At 40.0% G+C, this 19892-nt stretch overlaps 3 protein-coding genes and 1 pseudogene across 3 annotated transcripts; all 4 read right to left on the bottom strand.

Annotated features, from left to right (window-relative positions):
* Positions 1-849: 849 nt before the first annotated feature.
* LOC120040126 (transmembrane protein 176A-like) lies at positions 850-4466 on the bottom strand. Its single transcript, XM_038985372.1, has 8 exons — positions 4300-4466; positions 2900-3098; positions 2675-2788; positions 2350-2406; positions 1931-2155; positions 1520-1642; positions 1275-1372; positions 850-1009 (listed from the first exon to the last, which is right to left on the bottom strand). The coding sequence occupies exons 2-7, from the start codon at positions 3071-3073 to the stop codon at positions 1307-1309; spliced, it is 759 nt and encodes a 252-aa protein (XP_038841300.1). The 5' UTR covers positions 3074-3098; positions 4300-4466; the 3' UTR covers positions 850-1009; positions 1275-1306.
* Positions 4467-4841: 375 nt separating this feature from the next.
* LOC120040125 (1-phosphatidylinositol phosphodiesterase-like) lies at positions 4842-6682 on the bottom strand. The gene is made up of 2 exons (XM_038985371.1): positions 6604-6682; positions 4842-5714 (listed from the first exon to the last, which is right to left on the bottom strand). The coding sequence occupies exons 1-2, from the start codon at positions 6657-6659 to the stop codon at positions 4871-4873; spliced, it is 900 nt and encodes a 299-aa protein (XP_038841299.1). The 5' UTR covers positions 6660-6682; the 3' UTR covers positions 4842-4870.
* Positions 6683-14589: 7907 nt separating this feature from the next.
* On the bottom strand, positions 14590-18036 carry LOC120040127 (annotated as a pseudogene).
* A 359-nt stretch (positions 18037-18395) lies between these two features.
* On the bottom strand, positions 18396-19268 carry LOC120040124 (1-phosphatidylinositol phosphodiesterase-like; the record flags this gene model as incomplete). The annotated part of the gene is made up of 1 exon (XM_038985369.1): positions 18396-19268. A coding segment is annotated over one exon (844 nt), but the record flags the coding sequence as incomplete, so codon positions are not given.
* Between the last annotated feature and the right edge of the window lie 624 nt (positions 19269-19892).

Here is a 19892-nt window from a genome sequence, read left to right on the forward strand (position 1 = left end):
GCGTAATAATCACATTTTGGAACAGTGAGTGCATTCTGACATCACGTGCATAAAACAACTCACGCTGGGGCGACCGTTTCAGACTCACGTGTGAAAAGGTTCAATTTCCAACTTTATTTACATTGTTGCCACCAGCCAGAATGTTAAATCATGGCAGCCTTGCGGCACTGTGTACAGCTTTGTGAAATGTTAAGCTTAACATGAGAAAATGACAACCAAATAGGCCTACCAATAAACATGTATCCATTTGCTAAAGCAAAGCTATACGCTACATGCCCTGGCACCACAGAAAGCCTATCATCGATCCGATAGGCAACCGCATAGATATGTCCCAATTTCAGCACCATGGACAGTGGTTGGTAGTCTAAATTTTGTGAGTGGCTCTCTGGCTGATGCATTTTATGTTTATTGTAGGGAGTGGGGGGCCCACTCCAACCTTGCGGGGGTCCAGAGAAACTGCATAACGCCAGGGTATAGGACAAATACTTCAAAACATTATGATTTATTTTTGGACTGTCTGTTTTGCGAATATTAAATGTGTTAATGTTTCTATGGATTATAGCAGTAAAGGCCAAATTCAATGTTTCATCAAATATATATATATATTTTTTTTATATATACCTACAGGGGTCCTCAAATTCAAGTGGCTAAATTATCAATTTGATGACGACCATCTTAAAACAATTGCATATATTAACTTAGTAGATAATGCAACACTTTATGTTGGTGTTGTCTTTATTTTGGCAGTTACCTATATTTACCTCCAAGAAAACCTATGAGCAACCAACGGTGTATGTTTGTATGGGAATGAATGCCACCTGACAGTACAGTTTCAAAACAGTAAAACTGTTGAGCTAAGAAAGTTAGTTTATTTTTTTTGAGGGGGGGGGGGGGACAACAGAATAAAAGATACAGTAAGAAATTATCAAAATGCAGAAAAAAATGAATATACAACAGTCAATTCATTAATTAACTTGATATAGTCCCCTTTATAACTGTCCTTTCAGTTCTGGAAAAATGACAAATACAAAAAGCATGAAGACATACAATCAGTGTCAGTTGTCATTTAAATAAAGCAAAATCACAGTAGGCGTTACAGTAAATTAAGGAAGTTAACTATATGTACTACATACTGTATGTATAACAACAAATGTGTGGGTGTGGAGGGGGGTGTATGATGATCCATTTATGTAGAATACATTTCATTCTATTTATTTATGTATTCCATGTGGAAGCAGCATCACTCTTTAATCATCCATGACAAATTTCCCCACCTGGTCAATAAAGTATATCAGATCAGTGCTCTTTAAGCTGCAGGGTTAGTGGTGACCTCCTCCAGCAGAGGCTTATACTGCTCCAGGTCCCGGATGTTCTGCAACATATCAGAGCAAAGTTACACATTACTTGGCAGGACACAACAAACATTACCTTGGTTGTGTGTGTGTATCTACATATCCGTATTCTACTTCCATTTGTATGGCCGTTGTATTCGCTCTGTTCAAGGGTTCTCTGTTCATACCTCTTTTCCCTCCTTTCCATTCTTGTACAAAGCCTTGATACCCAACACCGCAGAGCTTATGGTGACACAAAGCTGAAGGACTGCAAGGACGATGAGCACGATGTCCAAGGCATTCATCAACATCTAATGGTAGAACAAACACATTTGAACATATTGACAGTTGACTGGATTGTTTAGCAAGATAGTGCTGTTGGTGAACACTGGAAAATACAGAAACAGACTGGCATACCAGCTATTAGAATGTGCTTTAAACATGGTACCCACTATCTCTGTTTAAGGACACATGTTCATTGCTAAATTAAGCAGTTTGATCCTTCTAATCAAATGTTCATATATTTTACTTAAAACAGACAAGGGACACCTTCCTCACATGATGGATATCATTAAAAAACTTAATTGAAAAGCACTCACCTGTGCAATCTGCTTGGCATCTTTGCATTTCGCCAAGAGTCTATCCCTCTCCGGATCACTGGGTGGTTTTGTCACCTGGCCGCCATAGTAGTCATCTCGCCAGTTGTAGTTGTCACCATTGCAAATCCACCAGAAATTGCAGTGTGCCAGGTCTATAGCATACAGCACAATTCCAGTAATGGCCAGAGCAGCACCTGACAGGTTCATCAAAACATTGATGCCCACCTAAAACACAATCAGGGAATATAAAACCAGTTTGACTCAACTGAGTAAACCACAGAGGTCTAGATATCTCAGATATTCAGTTGATGATTATAATTCAGCTGGATCAGATTGAATGATTGTTCAATGGAGGAAGGGAATGAGGCTAAGGAATGACAGGAAAGAGTTAAAGGTATGTGCATCAGTGAACAACTCACCAAGCAGGGACTGGGGAACTTCTCAGCCAATATACACATGATGCCAACGGCTATAAACTAAGGAGAAGGCACACATATCAAAATCAAATACGAACAACCTACAATCAACACATTATTTGTCCTTATAAATAACAAAAATGTCATAAGAAAAAAACAGATATTTGACTTTAACCCTGTTATTTTATTTAAAAAAGACTAAGTGTGGGTAGGCAGTTACTTATGTTTCCTGGTTTTGTTTACTGTGGTTATAACTCCAAGTGAAATCACGTGCTTCCATACTAAACATGATGACATGGTAAACGATAACAAAATAAAGTAAGCTTACCACACCACCAAGCCAATAAGGAACCCCATTCCATCGCAGTGAGCTAGAATAATCCGTGCTAACAAGGATTGCTCCCAAGCCAATGTTGAGAACTCCCACCATGATCTGTATAGTCTGTGAAAGAAAATAATAATTTTAGAAATCTCTCTCTCACTTCCGATGACAAATGCAACACAGTGATGATAGACATGTATGTTGTGGTGTGTGTTATTTTAGTTCACCTACCCCCAGAGCTGTCTGGGAACTTGCTTGGAGCCTCCTCAGTCCCTGGGACACAGAGCATGATGGGCTGTAGCACAAGGTCCCAAGTATTTGACACAGCAGTGGCCAACTGCTTCCTTCTTTAGAGTTCACAGTAAATACAGTCACCCCTCCACCTTTGGTCACAGTCACTGACATGCTGGCCACTCTTGGTTACACAGCTCTAAAACAAAAGGCAGAACAATCACCTTAATGTTAAAATAAGTGTGTATGCCTTATACTGTCATGATGTTAAAAGGTGCACATTCATTCCAAAAACATCTGGAAAAGTCTGTGTTGTATCTGTAGGATACAATTTTTTTTTTAAAGGACCAACTATCCTTTCCGTTAGAGAATCTATTGCATTGTACAGCACTCTGAATATGACCTAAATAAGGGCTCTCTTACTGTCACTGCTACAGTGTGTATTGGGTCATAGTGACTAACAGGTTCCATCCCACGTGGACAACATTAAAGTGAATCTACCCATTATTTTGTTGCTTTGCTTTCCTTCATTGCGGTAATCTCTTGCCTCATTGAAAGATGATAGGAGAAAGGGCATGTCATAAAGTGTGGTGATGAGTGGGTGTAGAGCCTCTGCTACACATGAGCAGGAAGTGCACAACATAACTCCCCCTTCTGGGAAATGACTTGAAACAGCAAATGTATTACCATGTTGCTCAATTAACTTATGAATTCAAGCAAATCAGTACAGCACAACAATTCTGCATCACTTTACCATAAAGCATTTATGCCACTGATTGTTTACTTAGATATGGGGGAAACTCACTCATCCACTTACAATGTATAGCACCCACCTGGGCGATGCCATCAATGGCAGCCATTTTGAATTAGAAAGAACTCCACCCATTTTGTACCAGTAGGCTACAGGTATTTACAAATAGTGTTTATTTTTAGTTAGCAGCAGAAAGTACACATACCATATAATGTCCCAGTAAACCAGATTAAACAGTACTGTAAAATACAGTACTATCCAGAAGTTACACATCCGTCTGTCAGTGGTGGAGTTCGTTTGGCATGTCCCGGTGCCCCGGGTGTGTAGAGATTTCACTTAAAGACCAATGGAATGGTCTAAAATACGCAAACTCCGCCCACCAGGAGCACCCGGCCATGCAAAACAAACTCAACCATTGGGTGTTCCCCATCAAATCCATCCCCTGACTCACGAATGTAAACCCTAACAAATGTTTGCTTAGATTATAACTGCTGAACTTTGCAGTGTGAATTGTTTAATATAATCTATTTATTTACTATTTTGTAATTACATCATTTCTTTTTGAGAGCATGAAACAACTACACACAGATTTAAGATTTAAATTCACTCAAAACGTATTATTCAACATGTATTTTAGAGAAAAGCTCACCCGTTCCTGCAATTGAGATGGACACCTCTACAGGTCCTGTTCAATCACAGTGGCAGACCAGTCTGCTTGTTGCGCAGTTTGGTTTCCTTACAGGGAAGTAGCTGGTAGGGAGGGCTCAGCCAGTCTCAGCTAGTTCCCAACAGGCCCTCCTCCTCACTTTAAAGAGATCCTGAGAGGTTAACCCTTCCCTCACTGAAAAATAAACATATAATGGATTCCTGTCATTTCCTGCCATACTGAAGAACCCCCCCACCACACACACACACAAAGCATGGACTCCATAGTTGTTCTTTGCCATTTTAATGATTTTCTTTGTTTTTAATAGAGCAAGCAGGGGCAAAGTACAAAGACGTGTAGTGCCAAGTCTTCATTATTGTTGTTTAAGAGCGCATGCCAATACTACGTTACAATCACTAAATTCTTTACTTTGTCATAGTCTTCTTTCTCGCTCCTTTTCAATATGAGCACAATCAAGTATAGTATGTGTCATGTGTTGTTGCTGGACTTAATCTAATGGTGTCAACTAACATTTCAGACAGCAATATAATTATGACTTCCATGGGTGAACACTTCACCAATCATTGATCTTAATGACTGTTTGAATGAGGTCGATACCAGGAAAGTCCATGGCAATCACCCCGAAACATGCACTGCTGTGGTCACTGGAGAACTGTCTCAGATACTGATCGAGCCATGGGTCAATCTTTTCAGCCACCTTCTTGGGAGTTAGAAACATGCCCAACAGTGTGCCAATGCCAGTGCCACTGGAGTAGCTCAGAACGATATAATCCCCACCACAATCACCTGAAGCTTGTGTCAAGTGTTTCACAATTTTGTTCTCCTTGTCTGCAATATGCGTAACTTCATAGTCACCCTTGCTGTCTGTTTCCAAGAGAGGAATGCCCAGCTTAAAGCTGGATTTCTGTACAAATATCATCTTTCCTCTTGCCTCAGCCATAGTTGGCATGTCAGACTTCACCCATACATCTGTATCATCAATAATCATTTCTCCAATCAGCTCCTCAACATTCTCTTTATCAAACAAATCAGGCTTTACTCTAATGAGAACCGCCTCACTTCTGAATTCGGACAAAAATGCTCTGATCGTGTCAAGGACCTCATAGAACGACTTGTGTTGGTAGACAACCCAGTGCATGACATAGAGTTTGTTTTCAAAGGCGAATATCCTGAGGTCCAGATAGCGTATGCCGGCCCTCAGCTGATCCCCCAACTCCCAGGCCTGACACTCTGCCGCTGGGCCTCCATAGAGAGCCATGGTGTCATGGGTACCAGGTATGGTGATGTCAGAGATTAATTTGTCGTCATCAATGGCCTCCATCCAGCCAATCTTGTAGGATTCTGGGAGTAGGAGTCTTTTGTCATTGAAGAAGAGGTCCTTTCCTTGGCAAAAACCTCTAAAAGTAAATCATACAACAAAGGATTGACTCATCATTTGTTTGTCATCGAAATATTGGTGTTTGAGGGTTATGAATGGTGTATAAGCTCACAGTAAAAAAAGATGTCACCTTGCACTTTCCTGAGCAGTGTACTCACTTTACCAAAGTCACCTTGTTCTGCAACTAATGTCATACCATTTATCAAAGGTCATCAGCTAGATAATAGAGACTGAAAGGTTGAAGAGAGCCTTTACTTAGGTACCATGCTTTTTCATACACAGATGGGAGAATATAATCAGTCAACGGAGCATGGGATTGAGGGTGGTAGTGTTTGTAAAATATTGAAAAGCCAAATAAAGAAACTATGATAAAAAAATATATAATATATATTTTTTTTAAACAATCAGTCCAGACTATGCTTACTTTTACTTAAATATCTGTGTATCCCTGTGAATTACAACTTGCACCAAAGCCATATGTCACGTACACTCCCTCTCGGGGTCGTCAGGCTGCTCATTATTACACACACCTGTCATCAGACTCACCTGGACTCAATCACCTGCCTGATTACCTTACATATCACTCCCTTTAGTTCAATCCCTAGGCGTCAATGTTTCATGTCGGTACACCACTCCTGTTTCGTTCCATATTTATTTATTAAATACACTCGCTGAACTTGCTTCCTGACTCCCAGTGTACACGTTACACCATATGTATGGGATACCACAAAAACATCAATTGACTCACAGCATTTTGCTCACTTTTCATAAACTTTTTTACTACTTCCATTAAGTTTAAACTAAAAGAAGAAATGTTAGGTTCGATTCAGAGTGGACAATGTAAACCCCTACAATATACATTCTGGAATTAATGGGGACTTATTTTAAATACCTGTAGCCATACTTACACAAAAAGCAGTAACATGTAGAGGTGGCAAAACAGAGCTTTCCCAGTGGTCCTCATGGTCACGTTAAAGGAGGAAAACATTCAACAACCTGCCAAAAAACATGAATAATATAATGCAAATCCAAAAATCATACTCCTGATTTTCTATATAGCCTACCTTTTCTAGATGGCTTTCCTATACCAAGACTGAAATACTGAAATGTTTCACCTGGCTAAAGACTGGGATACTCACATACAGCTCTGGACTAAGGAGTTTCACACAGGTGCTGGTGTTTTGACCTCTGCAGATTGGCAACAGAATTATAGCATACTGATAAAGGATAGGTGTGGACTCGTAGTGTTTACCTACTGTTTTTCTTTTTCTTTGAGAAAGGTTAAGCACACTTCAAAAAGATCAAATGAAATGGTACACTCAGCCTTGATCTGCCTTCACCAATGTGAGACGAGCCTCTTTAAGAATGTCATTAGCTAGGTTTCCAGCCAATTTGGCGACAGATTTTAATATGAATATTCTAAAATCTGCATAAAGAACATATGCACATTTTCCCACCAGTCGGTAGGTTTACACCCAATTGGATACAGATTTTCATGCGAATATTCTAAAATCTAAAAGTCCGTGCGTGAGAATGTAGTGCACACCATGTTCTTTTTCGCTTAAAGCTGCAATATTTAACTTGTTACTGTCATTCCCATTGAAAGCAAGTCTGATGTTTTACATGTTAGTCATTTCGCAAAGACTTACAGTAGTGAGTGCATTATTTTTCCTACTAAGAAGCGGTAGAACAGTTTTAGGTGGGCTGTGGCTCCCAGTTTAAAGGTTAGTTTTGCGTCTTTTACTTTCGGTTTTGTAGGCCACACCAGCTTCAAACATCTGAAAATTCTACATTTTTGCTTATGGAAAATGTATTTCACAGCAGTTTAGATCACGTGTCAAACTCATTCCACGGAGAGCCGAGCTTTCGCTCCACCCTTGTACTTGATTGACTAATTAAGGTTAGTAATTAGTATGAAACTCCCCTCACTTGGTTGTCTAGGTCTTCATTGAAAGGAAAAAACAAATACCCGCAGACACTCTGCCCTCCATGGAATGAGTTTGACACCCCTGGTTTAGATAGTATGCCTACAATGATTATCTACACCAGTGGATCCCAAAACGTTTTCACTCGGGACCCCCTTCCCCCTGCGCGCGCGCCACATCCAAATGTACTTTCATATGATAATTATTATATCAAATCAATATTTGCTCATAAAGGCGTTTCCACCGCCATTTCTCGCGTAATTAATTTTACCGACACAAAAAGATGTCCATGTCCAATGAACAAATTATCTGTTGGCATTTATAAAATTGAAGCCTACCGAAACTCCCTGTTTTCATCACAGCTTTCATAAATCATTTTTTTTTTTTTTTTTACAAAATATGACTTTAGGTCAAATACATTAGAATCGTGCAGTGCTCTGATTTAGTTATTAGGCCTAATAGGCTGTTATTCACCTTCTAAACATAATTCTCATGTCATTAAAGGATTAAATGAATGCATGTGGGATTTTATGCTCATTACCGCACAAAAAAACTCCAATAATTTAATTAAAGGGCCAATTTGCAGTTAAAACAATAACAAAGTAGACACCCCAACGCTGTTATGGTAAAAAGCTGAGGGATGGGCCTGGAGAAATGTAACCACTCTCACATTCATAAGCATGACGGTGCAAGGACTGACCATCCACGATATTAACATTTTCTTTTGAACCAAGTTTTTAGAATGCAGTGTTTGTTTACATTTACATTGTTTACAAACATTGGAGTAAAACAATCTTATATTTTGGGTTTTGATAGGGTGTGATAGTTGAACTAAGATCATGCGGCATAAATTATATTATTCAGGAATCAATTTATATCATTCATTCTTAAGTCCAAAAATGTATGTAGCAACTGCGGATTGCCCCTTTAAATATAATATTTTATATATAAAGTATTTGCCCACTTTTTTTCTCAGCATTACAATTTTAGATTTGACAGTATAGGACCAATGATTTATATCTGGGTTTATTTACACAATTGAGTAGCACACATACATTTTGGTCAAATGCAATGACACCCCCACACCACTAGACTTCAACGTTGCAAAGACCTCAGGTAATACTGCTTTCATCTCAGCTTGAGAATCTTGTTAGCTGGTTTTGTGATGTAGCAAAGATTGTTTATTATATTGACAAGATAGTAAAGTGACCGCTATAACAATGGAAATACATGTCCTCAACGATTGAAGGTGGGTGATGCGAGAGCAGGTGGGACCATTCTAGCCAATGAGAGGGCCGACACATGTGAACAACATGCTTGAACGTGTTATATGATGAGTCCTCTATCTATCTATGACAACAGGCACAACTCTGATATTAAGTCATTTTTTTCAAAGTTGCCAAAATGCCACGTCCGTATGTATATATATATATATATATATATATATATATATATATATATATATATATATATATATATATATATATATATGTTTGTATATAGCAAGCATGAGCTAGCTAACTACGTAACTAGCTAACGTTAGCTTGTGAGTATTTTAGCTACCATGGTTAGAAGTGACTGAAATAGGGGCCTCCCGAGTGGCGCAGTGGTCTAAGGCACTGCATCGCAGTGCTTGCTGTGTCACTAGAGGTTCTGGTTCTGTCGAGTCCAGGCTCTGTCGCAGCCGGCCGTGACCGGGAGATCCATGGGGCAGTGCACAATTGTCGCAGCGTCATCCGGGTTAGAGGTGGGTTTGGCCAGCAGGGATTTTCTTCTCCCATCTCACACTAGTGACTCATGTGGCGGGCCAGGCGCAGTGCACACTGACACGGTCGCCAGGTGTATGGTGTTTCCTCTGACACATTGGTGCGGCTGGTTACTAGGTTAAGCGGGCAATGTGTCAAGAAGCAGTGCAGCTTGGCTGGGTTGTGTTTCGGAGGACGCACGGCTCTCGACCTTCGCCTCTCCCGAGTCCGTACGGGGGATGCAGCGATGGGACAAGACTGTAACTACCAATTGGATACCATGAGATTGGGGAAAAAGAAAATCGTCACAAAATCGGGGTAAAACCCGAACCCATCATTGAAAGATGAGACTCTCACAACAGTGTCGGTTGTTTGACTCTTTGACATCAACAAGCTTTACATCTGAACTCTCTGTCGCAGACGTCCTCATTTCGAAGAGGTCTTCTCACAAAACCGACACTCTCATGAACACAAAGGTGTCGGTTGTTCTGCTCTATGAGTCACACAAGCTTCAGTGGAGTCATTTGAAGGTAACCCTAAAAGTGCATAGGGGGTCAAATGTGCCACGAATAACATGACCAAACATGAGTCTAGATTATTTTATTTATTTGTTTTCCTATATTTCTCAGATATAGGACCACTGGCGTACCGGACACCCCTCCACAGTTACAGAGAGGGTACAAACTCACGTCCTGACCAACTAACACATACAAAACTAACAGAAAACAGGTCAGGAACGTGACACATACATACACACAGTTGAAGTCGGAAGTTTAGGTACACCTTAGCCAAATACATTTAGACTCAGTTTTTCACAATTCCTGACATTTAATCCTAGTAAAGATTCCCTGTCTTAGGTCAGTTAGGATCACCACTTCATTTTATGTCAGAATAATAGTAGAGAGAGTGATTTATTTCAGCTTTTATTTCTTTCATCACATTCCCAGTGGGTCATAAGTTTACATACACTCAATAAGTATTTGGTAGCATTGCCTTTAAATTGTTTAACTTGGGTCAAACATTTCGGGTAGCCTTCCACAAGCTTCCCACAATAAGTTGGGTGACTTTTGTCCCATTCCTCCTGACAGAGCTGGTTTAACTGAGTCAGGTTTGTAGGCCTCCTTGCTCGCACATGCTTATTCAGTTCTGCCCACAAACGTTCTATAGGATTGAGGTCAGGGCTTTGTGATGGCCACTCCAATACCTTGACTTTGTTGTCCTTAAGCCATTTTGCCACAACTTTGGAAGTATGCTTGGGGTCATTGTCCATTTGGAAGGCCCATTTGCAACCAAGCTTTAACTTCCTGACTGATGTCTTGAGACTGATTCAAAATATACACATAATTTTTCTTCTTCATGATGCCATCTATTTTGTGAAGTGCACCAGTCCCTCCTGCAGCAAAGCACCCCCACAACATGATGCTGCCACCCCCGTGCTTCACGGTTGGGATGGTGTTCTTTCACTTGCAAGCCTCCCCCTTTTTCCTCCAAACATAGCGATGGTCATTATGGCCAAACAGTTCTATTTCTGTTTCATCAGACCAGAGGACATTTCTCAAAAAAGTATGATCTTTGTCCCCATGTGCAGTTGCAAACCATAGTCTGGCTATTTAATGGCAGTTTTGGAGCAGTGGCTGAGGCTGAGCAGCCTTTCAGGTTATGTCGATATAGGATTCGTTTTACTGTGGATATAGATACTTTTGTACCTGTTTCCTCCAGCATCTTCACAAGGTCCTTTGATGTTGTTCTGGGATTTATTTGCACTTTTCGCACCAAAGTACGTTCATCTCTAGGAGACAGAATGCATCTCCTTCCTGAGCGGTGTGACGGCTGCGTGGTCCCATGGTGTTTATACTTGTGTACTATTGTTTGTTCAGATGAACGTGGTACCTTCAGGCGTTTGGAAATTGCTCCCAAGGATGAGCCAGACTTGTGGAGGTCTACAATTGTTTGGATTTCTTTTGATTTCTCCATGATGTCAAGCAACGAGGCACCTCAGTTTGAAGGTAGACCTTGAAATACATCCACAGGTACACCTCCAATTGACTCAAATGATATCAAAAAGCTTATCAGAAGCTTCTAAAACCATGACAGAATTTTCTAGAATTTTCCAAGCTGTTTAAAACCTTTCTAGGACACACGTTCCGCTAGCGGAACCCCCCCAACATTCCGCTGAAAAGGCAGCGCGGGAAATTCAAAAATATTTTTTTGAAATATTTAACTTTCACACATTAACAAGTCCAATACAGCAAATGAAAGATAAACATCTTGTTAATCTACCCATCGTGTCCGATTTTTAAAATGTTTTACAGCGAAAACACAACATATATTTATGTTAGATCACCACCAAATCCAAAAAACACACAGCCATTTTTCCCAGCCGATAGTCACAAAAGCAGAAATAGAGATAAAATTAATCACTAACCTTTGATAGTCTTCATCAGATGACACTCATAGGACATCATGTTACACAATACATTTCTGTTTTGTTCGATAATGTGCATATTTATATCCACAAATCTCGGTTTACATTGGCGCCATGTTCAGAAATGCCTCCAAATATCCGGAGTAATTACAGAGAGCCACGTCAAATAACAGAAATACTCATAAACTTTGATGAAAGATACATGTTTTACATTTAATTAAAGATACACTTGTTCTTAATGCAAGCGCTGTGTCAGATTTTTTTTTAAACTTTACGGAAAAAGCATACCATGCAATAATCTGAGACGGCGCTCAGAAATACACAACATTTCTCCGCCATGTTGGAGTCAACAGAAATACGAAATGACATCATAAATATTCCCTTACCTTTGATGATCTTTCATCAGAATGCAGTGCCAGGAATCCTAGTTCCACAATAAATAGTTGTTTTGTTCGATAATGTCCATTACTAGTGTCCAATTAGCTACTTTTGCTAGCACGTTTAGTTCACATGTCCAAACGCTGGCGCCGGTCCAGGCGAACTTCGGACGAAAAACTTAAAAAAGTTATATTCCAGGTCGAATAAACTGGTCAAATTAAGTAGAGAATCAATCTTCAGGATGTTGTTATCATATATATCCAATAACGTTCCAACCGGAGCATTCGTTTTTGTCTACAGAGTAATGGAATGCATGGCGATATCATGAGTAATGCGCATAACCAGGAACTAGCATTCTGCCAGACCACTGACTCAAATAGCTGCCATCCGGCCCCACATCACACTAGAGGCTTCATTCCACGTTCTACTGACTGTTGACATCTAGTGGAAGGCGTAGGAAGTGCGAGCAGATCCATCTTACTGGGATGTGAATAGACATGGGTTTAACATCAACCAGCCCCAGAATTTCCACTTCCTGTTTGGAAGTTTGCCTGCCATATGAGTTCTGTTATACTCACAGACATAATTCAAACAGTTTTAAAACTTCAGAGTCTTTTCTATCCAATAGTAATAATAATATGCATATATTAGCATCTGGAACAGAGTAGGAGGCAGTTCACTATGGGCACGCAATTCATCCAAAAGTGAAAATGCTGCCCCCTACCCCTAAAAGGTTTTAAAGGCACAGTCAGCTTAGTCTATGTAAACTTCTGACCCACTGGAATTGTGATACGGTGATATAAGATAAATAATCTGTCTGTAAACAATTGTTGGAAAAATTACTTGTGTCATGCACAAAGTAGATGTCCTAACCAACTTGCCAAAGCTATAGTTTGTTAACAAGACAGTGGTGGAGTGGTTGAAAAACGAGTTTTAATGACTACAACATAAGTGTATATAAAATTCCGACTTCAAATGTACATGCAGTATGCGCCTACAGTAGAAACGACAGCACGATATACAGAAAATAAGGAACTTACTTTGATAGGAACTCACACATGTCCAAAGTTATTATTTGTAAGGAAAACAACAAGTTAGGCAAAGCTAGCACCAGCAAGAAAATGTTCCAATTCCTGCAAGACTGAGCAAATATATGCATACATGATTTGTGCAAACATGAGTGAAGTGCGGTGGGCTCTCCTCGAAGAGAGAAGTTTATCTGGCTCAGTTAAGCCTCAAACATAAATTGTACGCAACACTGAATGTGAATTAATGAGGAGGCTTAACACACCTCTATTTAAACGGTTGGAAAATACAACTTGTTTGAAATAATTTGAAACTGACAAGTTGAAACACAGCCTATAGATTATTAGTAGGCAGCATGTTAACTACCCTGTTGCGTAATAATCACATTTTGGAACAGTGAGTGCATTCTGACATCACGTGCATAAAACAACTCACGCTGGGGCGACCGTTTCAGACTCACGTGTGAAAAGGTTCAATTTCCAACTTTATTTACATTGTTGCCACCAGCCAGAATGTTAAATCATGGCAGCCTTGCGGCACTGTGTACAGCTTTGTGAAATGTTAAGCTTAACATGAGAAAATGACAACCAAATAGGCCTACCAATAAACATGTATCCATTTGCTAAAGCAAAGCTATACGCTACATGCCCTGGCACCACAGAAAGCCTATCATCGATCCGATAGGCAACCGCATAGATATGTCCCAATTTCAGCACCATGGACAGTGGTTGGTAGTCTAAATTTTGTGAGTGGCTCTCTGGCTGATGCATTTTATTTTATTGTAGGGAGTGGGGGGCCCACTCCAACCTTGCGGGGGTCCAGAGAAACTGCATAACGCCAGGGTATAGGACAAATACTTCAAAACATTATGATTTATTTTGGACTGTCTGTTTTGCGAATATTAAATGTGTTAATGTTTCTATGGATTATAGCAGTAAAGGCCAAATTCAATGTTTCATCAAATAATATATATATTTTTTTTATATACCTACAGGGGTCCTCAAATTCAAGTGGCTAAATTATCAATTTGATGACGACCATCTTAAAACAATTGCATATATTAACTTAGTAGATAATGCAACACTTTATGTTGGTGTTGTCTTTATTTTGGCAGTTACCTATATTTACCTCCAAGAAAACCTATGAGCAACCAACGGTGTATGTTTGTATGGGAATGAATGCCACCTGACAGTACAGTTTCAAAACAGTAAAACTGTTGAGCTAAGAAAGTTAGTTTATTTTTTTTGAGGGGGGGGGGGGGACAACAGAATAAAAGATACAGTAAGAAATTATCAAAATGCAGAAAAAAATGAATATACAACAGTCAATTCATTAATTAACTTGATATAGTCCCCTTTATAACTGTCCTTTCAGTTCTGGAAAAATGACAATACAAAAAGCATGAAGACATACAATCAGTGTCAGTTGTCATTTAAATAAAGCAAAATCACAGTAGGCGTTACAGTAAATTAAGGAAGTTAACTATATGTACTACATACTGTATGTATAACAACAAATGTGTGGGTGTGGAGGGGGGTGTATGATGATCCATTTATGTAGAATACATTTCATTCTATTTATTTATGTATTCCATGTGGAAGCAGCATCACTCTTTAATCATCCATGACAAATTTCCCCACCTGGTCAATAAAGTATATCAGATCAGTGCTCTTTAAGCTGCAGGGTTAGTGGTGACCTCCTCCAGCAGAGGCTTATACTGCTCCAGGTCCCGGATGTTCTGCAACATATCAGAGCAAAGTTACACATTACTTGGCAGGACACAACAAACATTACCTTGGTTGTGTGTGTGTATCTACATATCCGTATTCTACTTCCATTTGTATGGCCGTTGTATTCGCTCTGTTCAAGGGTTCTCTGTTCATACCTCTTTTCCCTCCTTTCCATTCTTGTACAAAGCCTTGATACCCACACCGCAGAGCTTATGGTGACACAAAGCTGAAGGACTGCAAGAGACGATGAGCACGATGTCCAAGGCATTCATCAACATCTAATGGTAGAACAAACACATTTGAACATATTGACAGTTGACTGGATTGTTTAGCAAGATAGTGCTGTTGGTGAACACTGGAAAATACAGAAACAGACTGGCATACCAGCTATTAGAATGTGCTTTAAACATGGTACCCACTATCTCTGTTTAAGGACACATGTTCATTGCTAAATTAAGCAGTTTGATCCTTCTAATCAAATGTTCATATATTTTACTTAAAACAGACAAGGGACACCTTCCTCACATGATGGATATCATTAAAAAACTTAATTGAAAAGCACTCACCTGTGCAATCTGCTTGGCATCTTTGCATTTCGCCAAGAGTCTATCCCTCTCCGGATCACTGGGTGGTTTGTCACCTGGCCGCCATAGTAGTCATCTCGCCAGTTGTAGTTGTCACCATTGCAAATCCACCAGAAATTGTAGTGTGCCAGGTCTATAGCATACAGCACAATTCCAGTAATGGCCAGAGCAGCACCTGACAGGTTCATCAAAACATTGATGCCCACCTAAAACACAATCAGGGAATATAAAACCAGTTTGACTCAACTGAGTAAACCACAGAGGTCTAGATATCTCAGATATTCAGTTGATGATTATAATTCAGCTGGATCAGATTGAATGATTGTTCAATGGAGGAAGGGAATGAGGCTAAGGAATGACAGGAAAGAGTTAAAGGTATGTGCATCAGTGAACAACTCACCAAGCAGGACTGGGGAACTTCTCAGCCAATATACACATGATGCCAACGGCTATAAACTAAGGAGAAGGCACACATATCAAAATCAAATACGAACAACCTACAATCAACACATTATTTGTCCTTATAAATAACAAAAATGTCATAAGAAAAAACAGATATTTGACTTTAACCCTGTTATTTTATTTAAAAAAGACTAAGTGTGGGTAGGCAGTTACTTATGTTTCCTGGTTTTGTTTACTGTGGTTATAACTCCAAGTGAAATCACGTGCTTCCATACTAAACATGATGACATGGTAAACGATAACAAAATAAAGTAAGCTTACCACACCACCAAGCCAATAAGGAACCCCATTCCATCGCAGTGAGCTAGAATAATCCGTGCTAACAAGGATTGCTCCCAAGCCAATGTTGAGAACTCCCACCATGATCTGTATAGTCTGTGAAAGAAAATAATAATTTTAGAAATCTCTCTCTCACTTCCGATGACAAATGCAACACAGTGATGATAGACATGTATGTTGTGGTGTGTGTTATTTTAGTTCACCTACCCCCAGAGCTGTCTGGGAACTTGCTTGGAGCCTCCTCAGTCCCTGGGACACAGAGCATGATGGGCTGTAGCACAAGGTCCCAAGTATTTGACACAGCAGTGGCCAACTGCTTCCTTCTTTAGAGTTCACAGTAAATACAGTCACCCCTCCACCTTTGGTCACAGTCACTGACATGCTGGCCACTCTTGGTTACACAGCTCTAAAACAAAAGGCAGAACAATCACCTTAATGTTAAAATAAGTGTGTATGCCTTATACTGTCATGATGTTAAAAGGTGCACATTCATTCCAAAAACATCTGGAAAAGTCTGTGTTGTATCTGTAGGATACAATTTTTTTTTTAAAGGACCAACTATCCTTTCCGTTAGAGAATCTATTGCATTGTACAGCACTCTGAATATGACCTAAATAAGGGCTCTCTTACTGTCACTGCTACAGTGTGTATTGGGTCATAGTGACTAACAGGTTCCATCCCACGTGGACAACATTAAAGTGAATCTACCCATTATTTTGTTGCTTTGCTTTCCTTCATTGCGGTAATCTCTTGCCTCATTGAAAGATGATAGGAGAAAGGGCATGTCATAAAGTGTGGTGATGAGTGGGTGTAGAGCCTCTGCTACACATGAGCAGGAAGTGCACAACATAACTCCCCCTTCTGGGAAATGACTTGAAACAGCAAATGTATTACCATGTTGCTCAATTAACTTATGAATTCAAGCAAATCAGTACAGCACAACAATTCTGCATCACTTTACCATAAAGCATTTATGCCACTGATTGTTTACTTAGATATGGGGGAAACTCACTCATCCACTTACAATGTATAGCACCCACCTGGGCGATGCCATCAATGGCAGCCATTTTGAATTAGAAAGAACTCCACCCATTTTGTACCAGTAGGCTACAGGTATTTACAAATAGTGTTTATTTTAGTTAGCAGCAGAAAGTACACATACCATATAATGTCCCAGTAAACCAGATTAAACAGTACTGTAAAATACAGTACTATCCAGAAGTTACACATCCGTCTGTCAGTGGTGGAGTTCGTTTGGCATGTCCCGGTGCCCCGGGTGTGTAGAGATTTCACTTAAAGACCAATGGAATGGTCTAAAATACGCAAACTCCGCCCACCAGGAGCACCCGGCCATGCAAAACAAACTCAACCATTGGGTGTTCCCCATCAAATCCATCCCCTGACTCACGAATGTAAACCCTAACAAATGTTTGCTTAGATTATAACTGCTGAACTTTGCAGTGTGAATTGTTTAATATAATCTATTTATTTACTATTTTGTAATTACATCATTTCTTTTTGAGAGCATGAAACAACTACACACAGATTTAAGATTTAAATTCACTCAAAACGTATTATTCAACATGTATTTTAGAGAAAAGCTCACCCGTTCCTGCAATTGAGATGGACACCTCTACAGGTCCTGTTCAATCACAGTGGCAGACCAGTCTGCTTGTTGCGCAGTTTGGTTTCCTTACAGGGAAGTAGCTGGTAGGGAGGGCTCAGCCAGTCTCAGCTAGTTCCCAACAGGCCCTCCTCCTCACTTTAAAGAGATCCTGAGAGGTTAACCCTTCCCTCACTGAAAAAAAACATATAATGGATTCCTGTCATTTCCTGCCATACTGAAGAACCCCCCACCACACACACACACAAAGCATGGACTCCATAGTTGTTCTTTGCCATTTTAATGATTTTCTTTGTTTTTAATAGAGCAAGCAGGGGCAAAGTACAAAGACGTGTAGTGCCAAGTCTTCATTATTGTTGTTTAAGAGCGCATGCCAATACTACGTTACAATCACTAAATTCTTTACTTTGTCATAGTCTTCTTTCTCGCTCCTTTTCAATATGAGCACAATCAAGTATAGTATGTGTCATGTGTTGTTGCTGGACTTAATCTAATGGTGTCAACTAACATTTCAGACAGCAATATAATTATGACTTCCATGGGTGAACACTTCACCAATCATTGATCTTAATGACTGTTTGAATGAGGTCGATACCAGGAAAGTCCATGGCAATCACCCCGAAACATGCACTGCTGTGGTCACTGGAGAACTGTCTCAGATACTGATCGAGCCATGGGTCAATCTTTTCAGCCACCTTCTTGGGAGTTAGAAACATGCCCAACAGTGTGCCAATGCCAGTGCCACTGGAGTAGCTCAGAACGATATAATCCCCACCACAATCACCTGAAGCTTGTGTCAAGTGTTTCACAATTTTGTTCTCCTTGTCTGCAATATGCGTAACTTCATAGTCACCCTTGCTGTCTGTTTCCAAGAGAGGAATGCCCAGCTTAAAGCTGGATTTCTGTACAAATATCATCTTTCCTCTTGCCTCAGCCATAGTTGGCATGTCAGACTTCACCCATACATCTGTATCATCAATAATCATTTCTCCAATCAGCTCCTCAACATTCTCTTTATCAAACAAATCAGGCTTTACTCTAATGAGAACCGCCTCACTTCTGAATTCGGACAAAAATGCTCTGATCGTGTCAAGGACCTCATAGAACGACTTGTGTTGGTAGACAACCCAGTGCATGACATAGAGTTTGTTTTCAAAGGCGAATATCCTGAGGTCCAGATAGCGTATGCCGGCCCTCAGCTGATCCCCCAACTCCCAGGCCTGACACTCTGCCGCTGGGCCTCCATAGAGAGCCATGGTGTCATGGGTACCAGGTATGGTGATGTCAGAGATTAATTTGTCGTCATCAATGGCCTCCATCCAGCCAATCTTGTAGGATTCTGGGAGTAGGAGTCTTTTGTCATTGAAGAAGAGGTCCTTTCCTTGGCAAAAACCTCTAAAAGTAAATCATACAACAAAGGATTGACTCATCATTTGTTTGTCATCGAAATATTGGTGTTTGAGGGTTATGAATGGTGTATAAGCTCACAGTAAAAAAAGATGTCACCTTGCACTTTCCTGAGCAGTGTACTCACTTTACCAAAGTCACCTTGTTCTGCAACTAATGTCATACCATTTATCAAAGGTCATCAGCTAGATAATAGAGACTGAAAGGTTGAAGAGAGCCTTTACTTAGGTACCATGCTTTTTCATACACAGATGGGAGAATATAATCAGTCAACGGAGCATGGGATTGAGGGTGGTAGTGTTTGTAAAATATTGAAAAGCCAAATAAAGAAACTATGATAAAAAAATATATAATATATATTTTTTTTAAACAATCAGTCCGACTATGCTTACTTTTACTTAAATATCTGTGTATCCCTGTGAAACAACTTGCACCAAAGCCATATGTCACGTACACTCCCTCTCGGGGTCGTCAGGCTGCTCATTATTACACACACCTGTCATCAGACTCACCTGGACTCAATCACCTGCCTGATTACCTTACATATCACTCCCTTTAGTTCAATCCCTAGGCGTCAATGTTTCATGTCGTACACCACTCCTGTTTCGTTCC

This window comes from Salvelinus namaycush, unplaced genomic scaffold (genome assembly GCF_016432855.1).
Source record: "Salvelinus namaycush isolate Seneca unplaced genomic scaffold, SaNama_1.0 Scaffold3255, whole genome shotgun sequence".
NCBI lineage: Eukaryota > Metazoa > Chordata > Actinopteri > Salmoniformes > Salmonidae > Salvelinus > Salvelinus namaycush.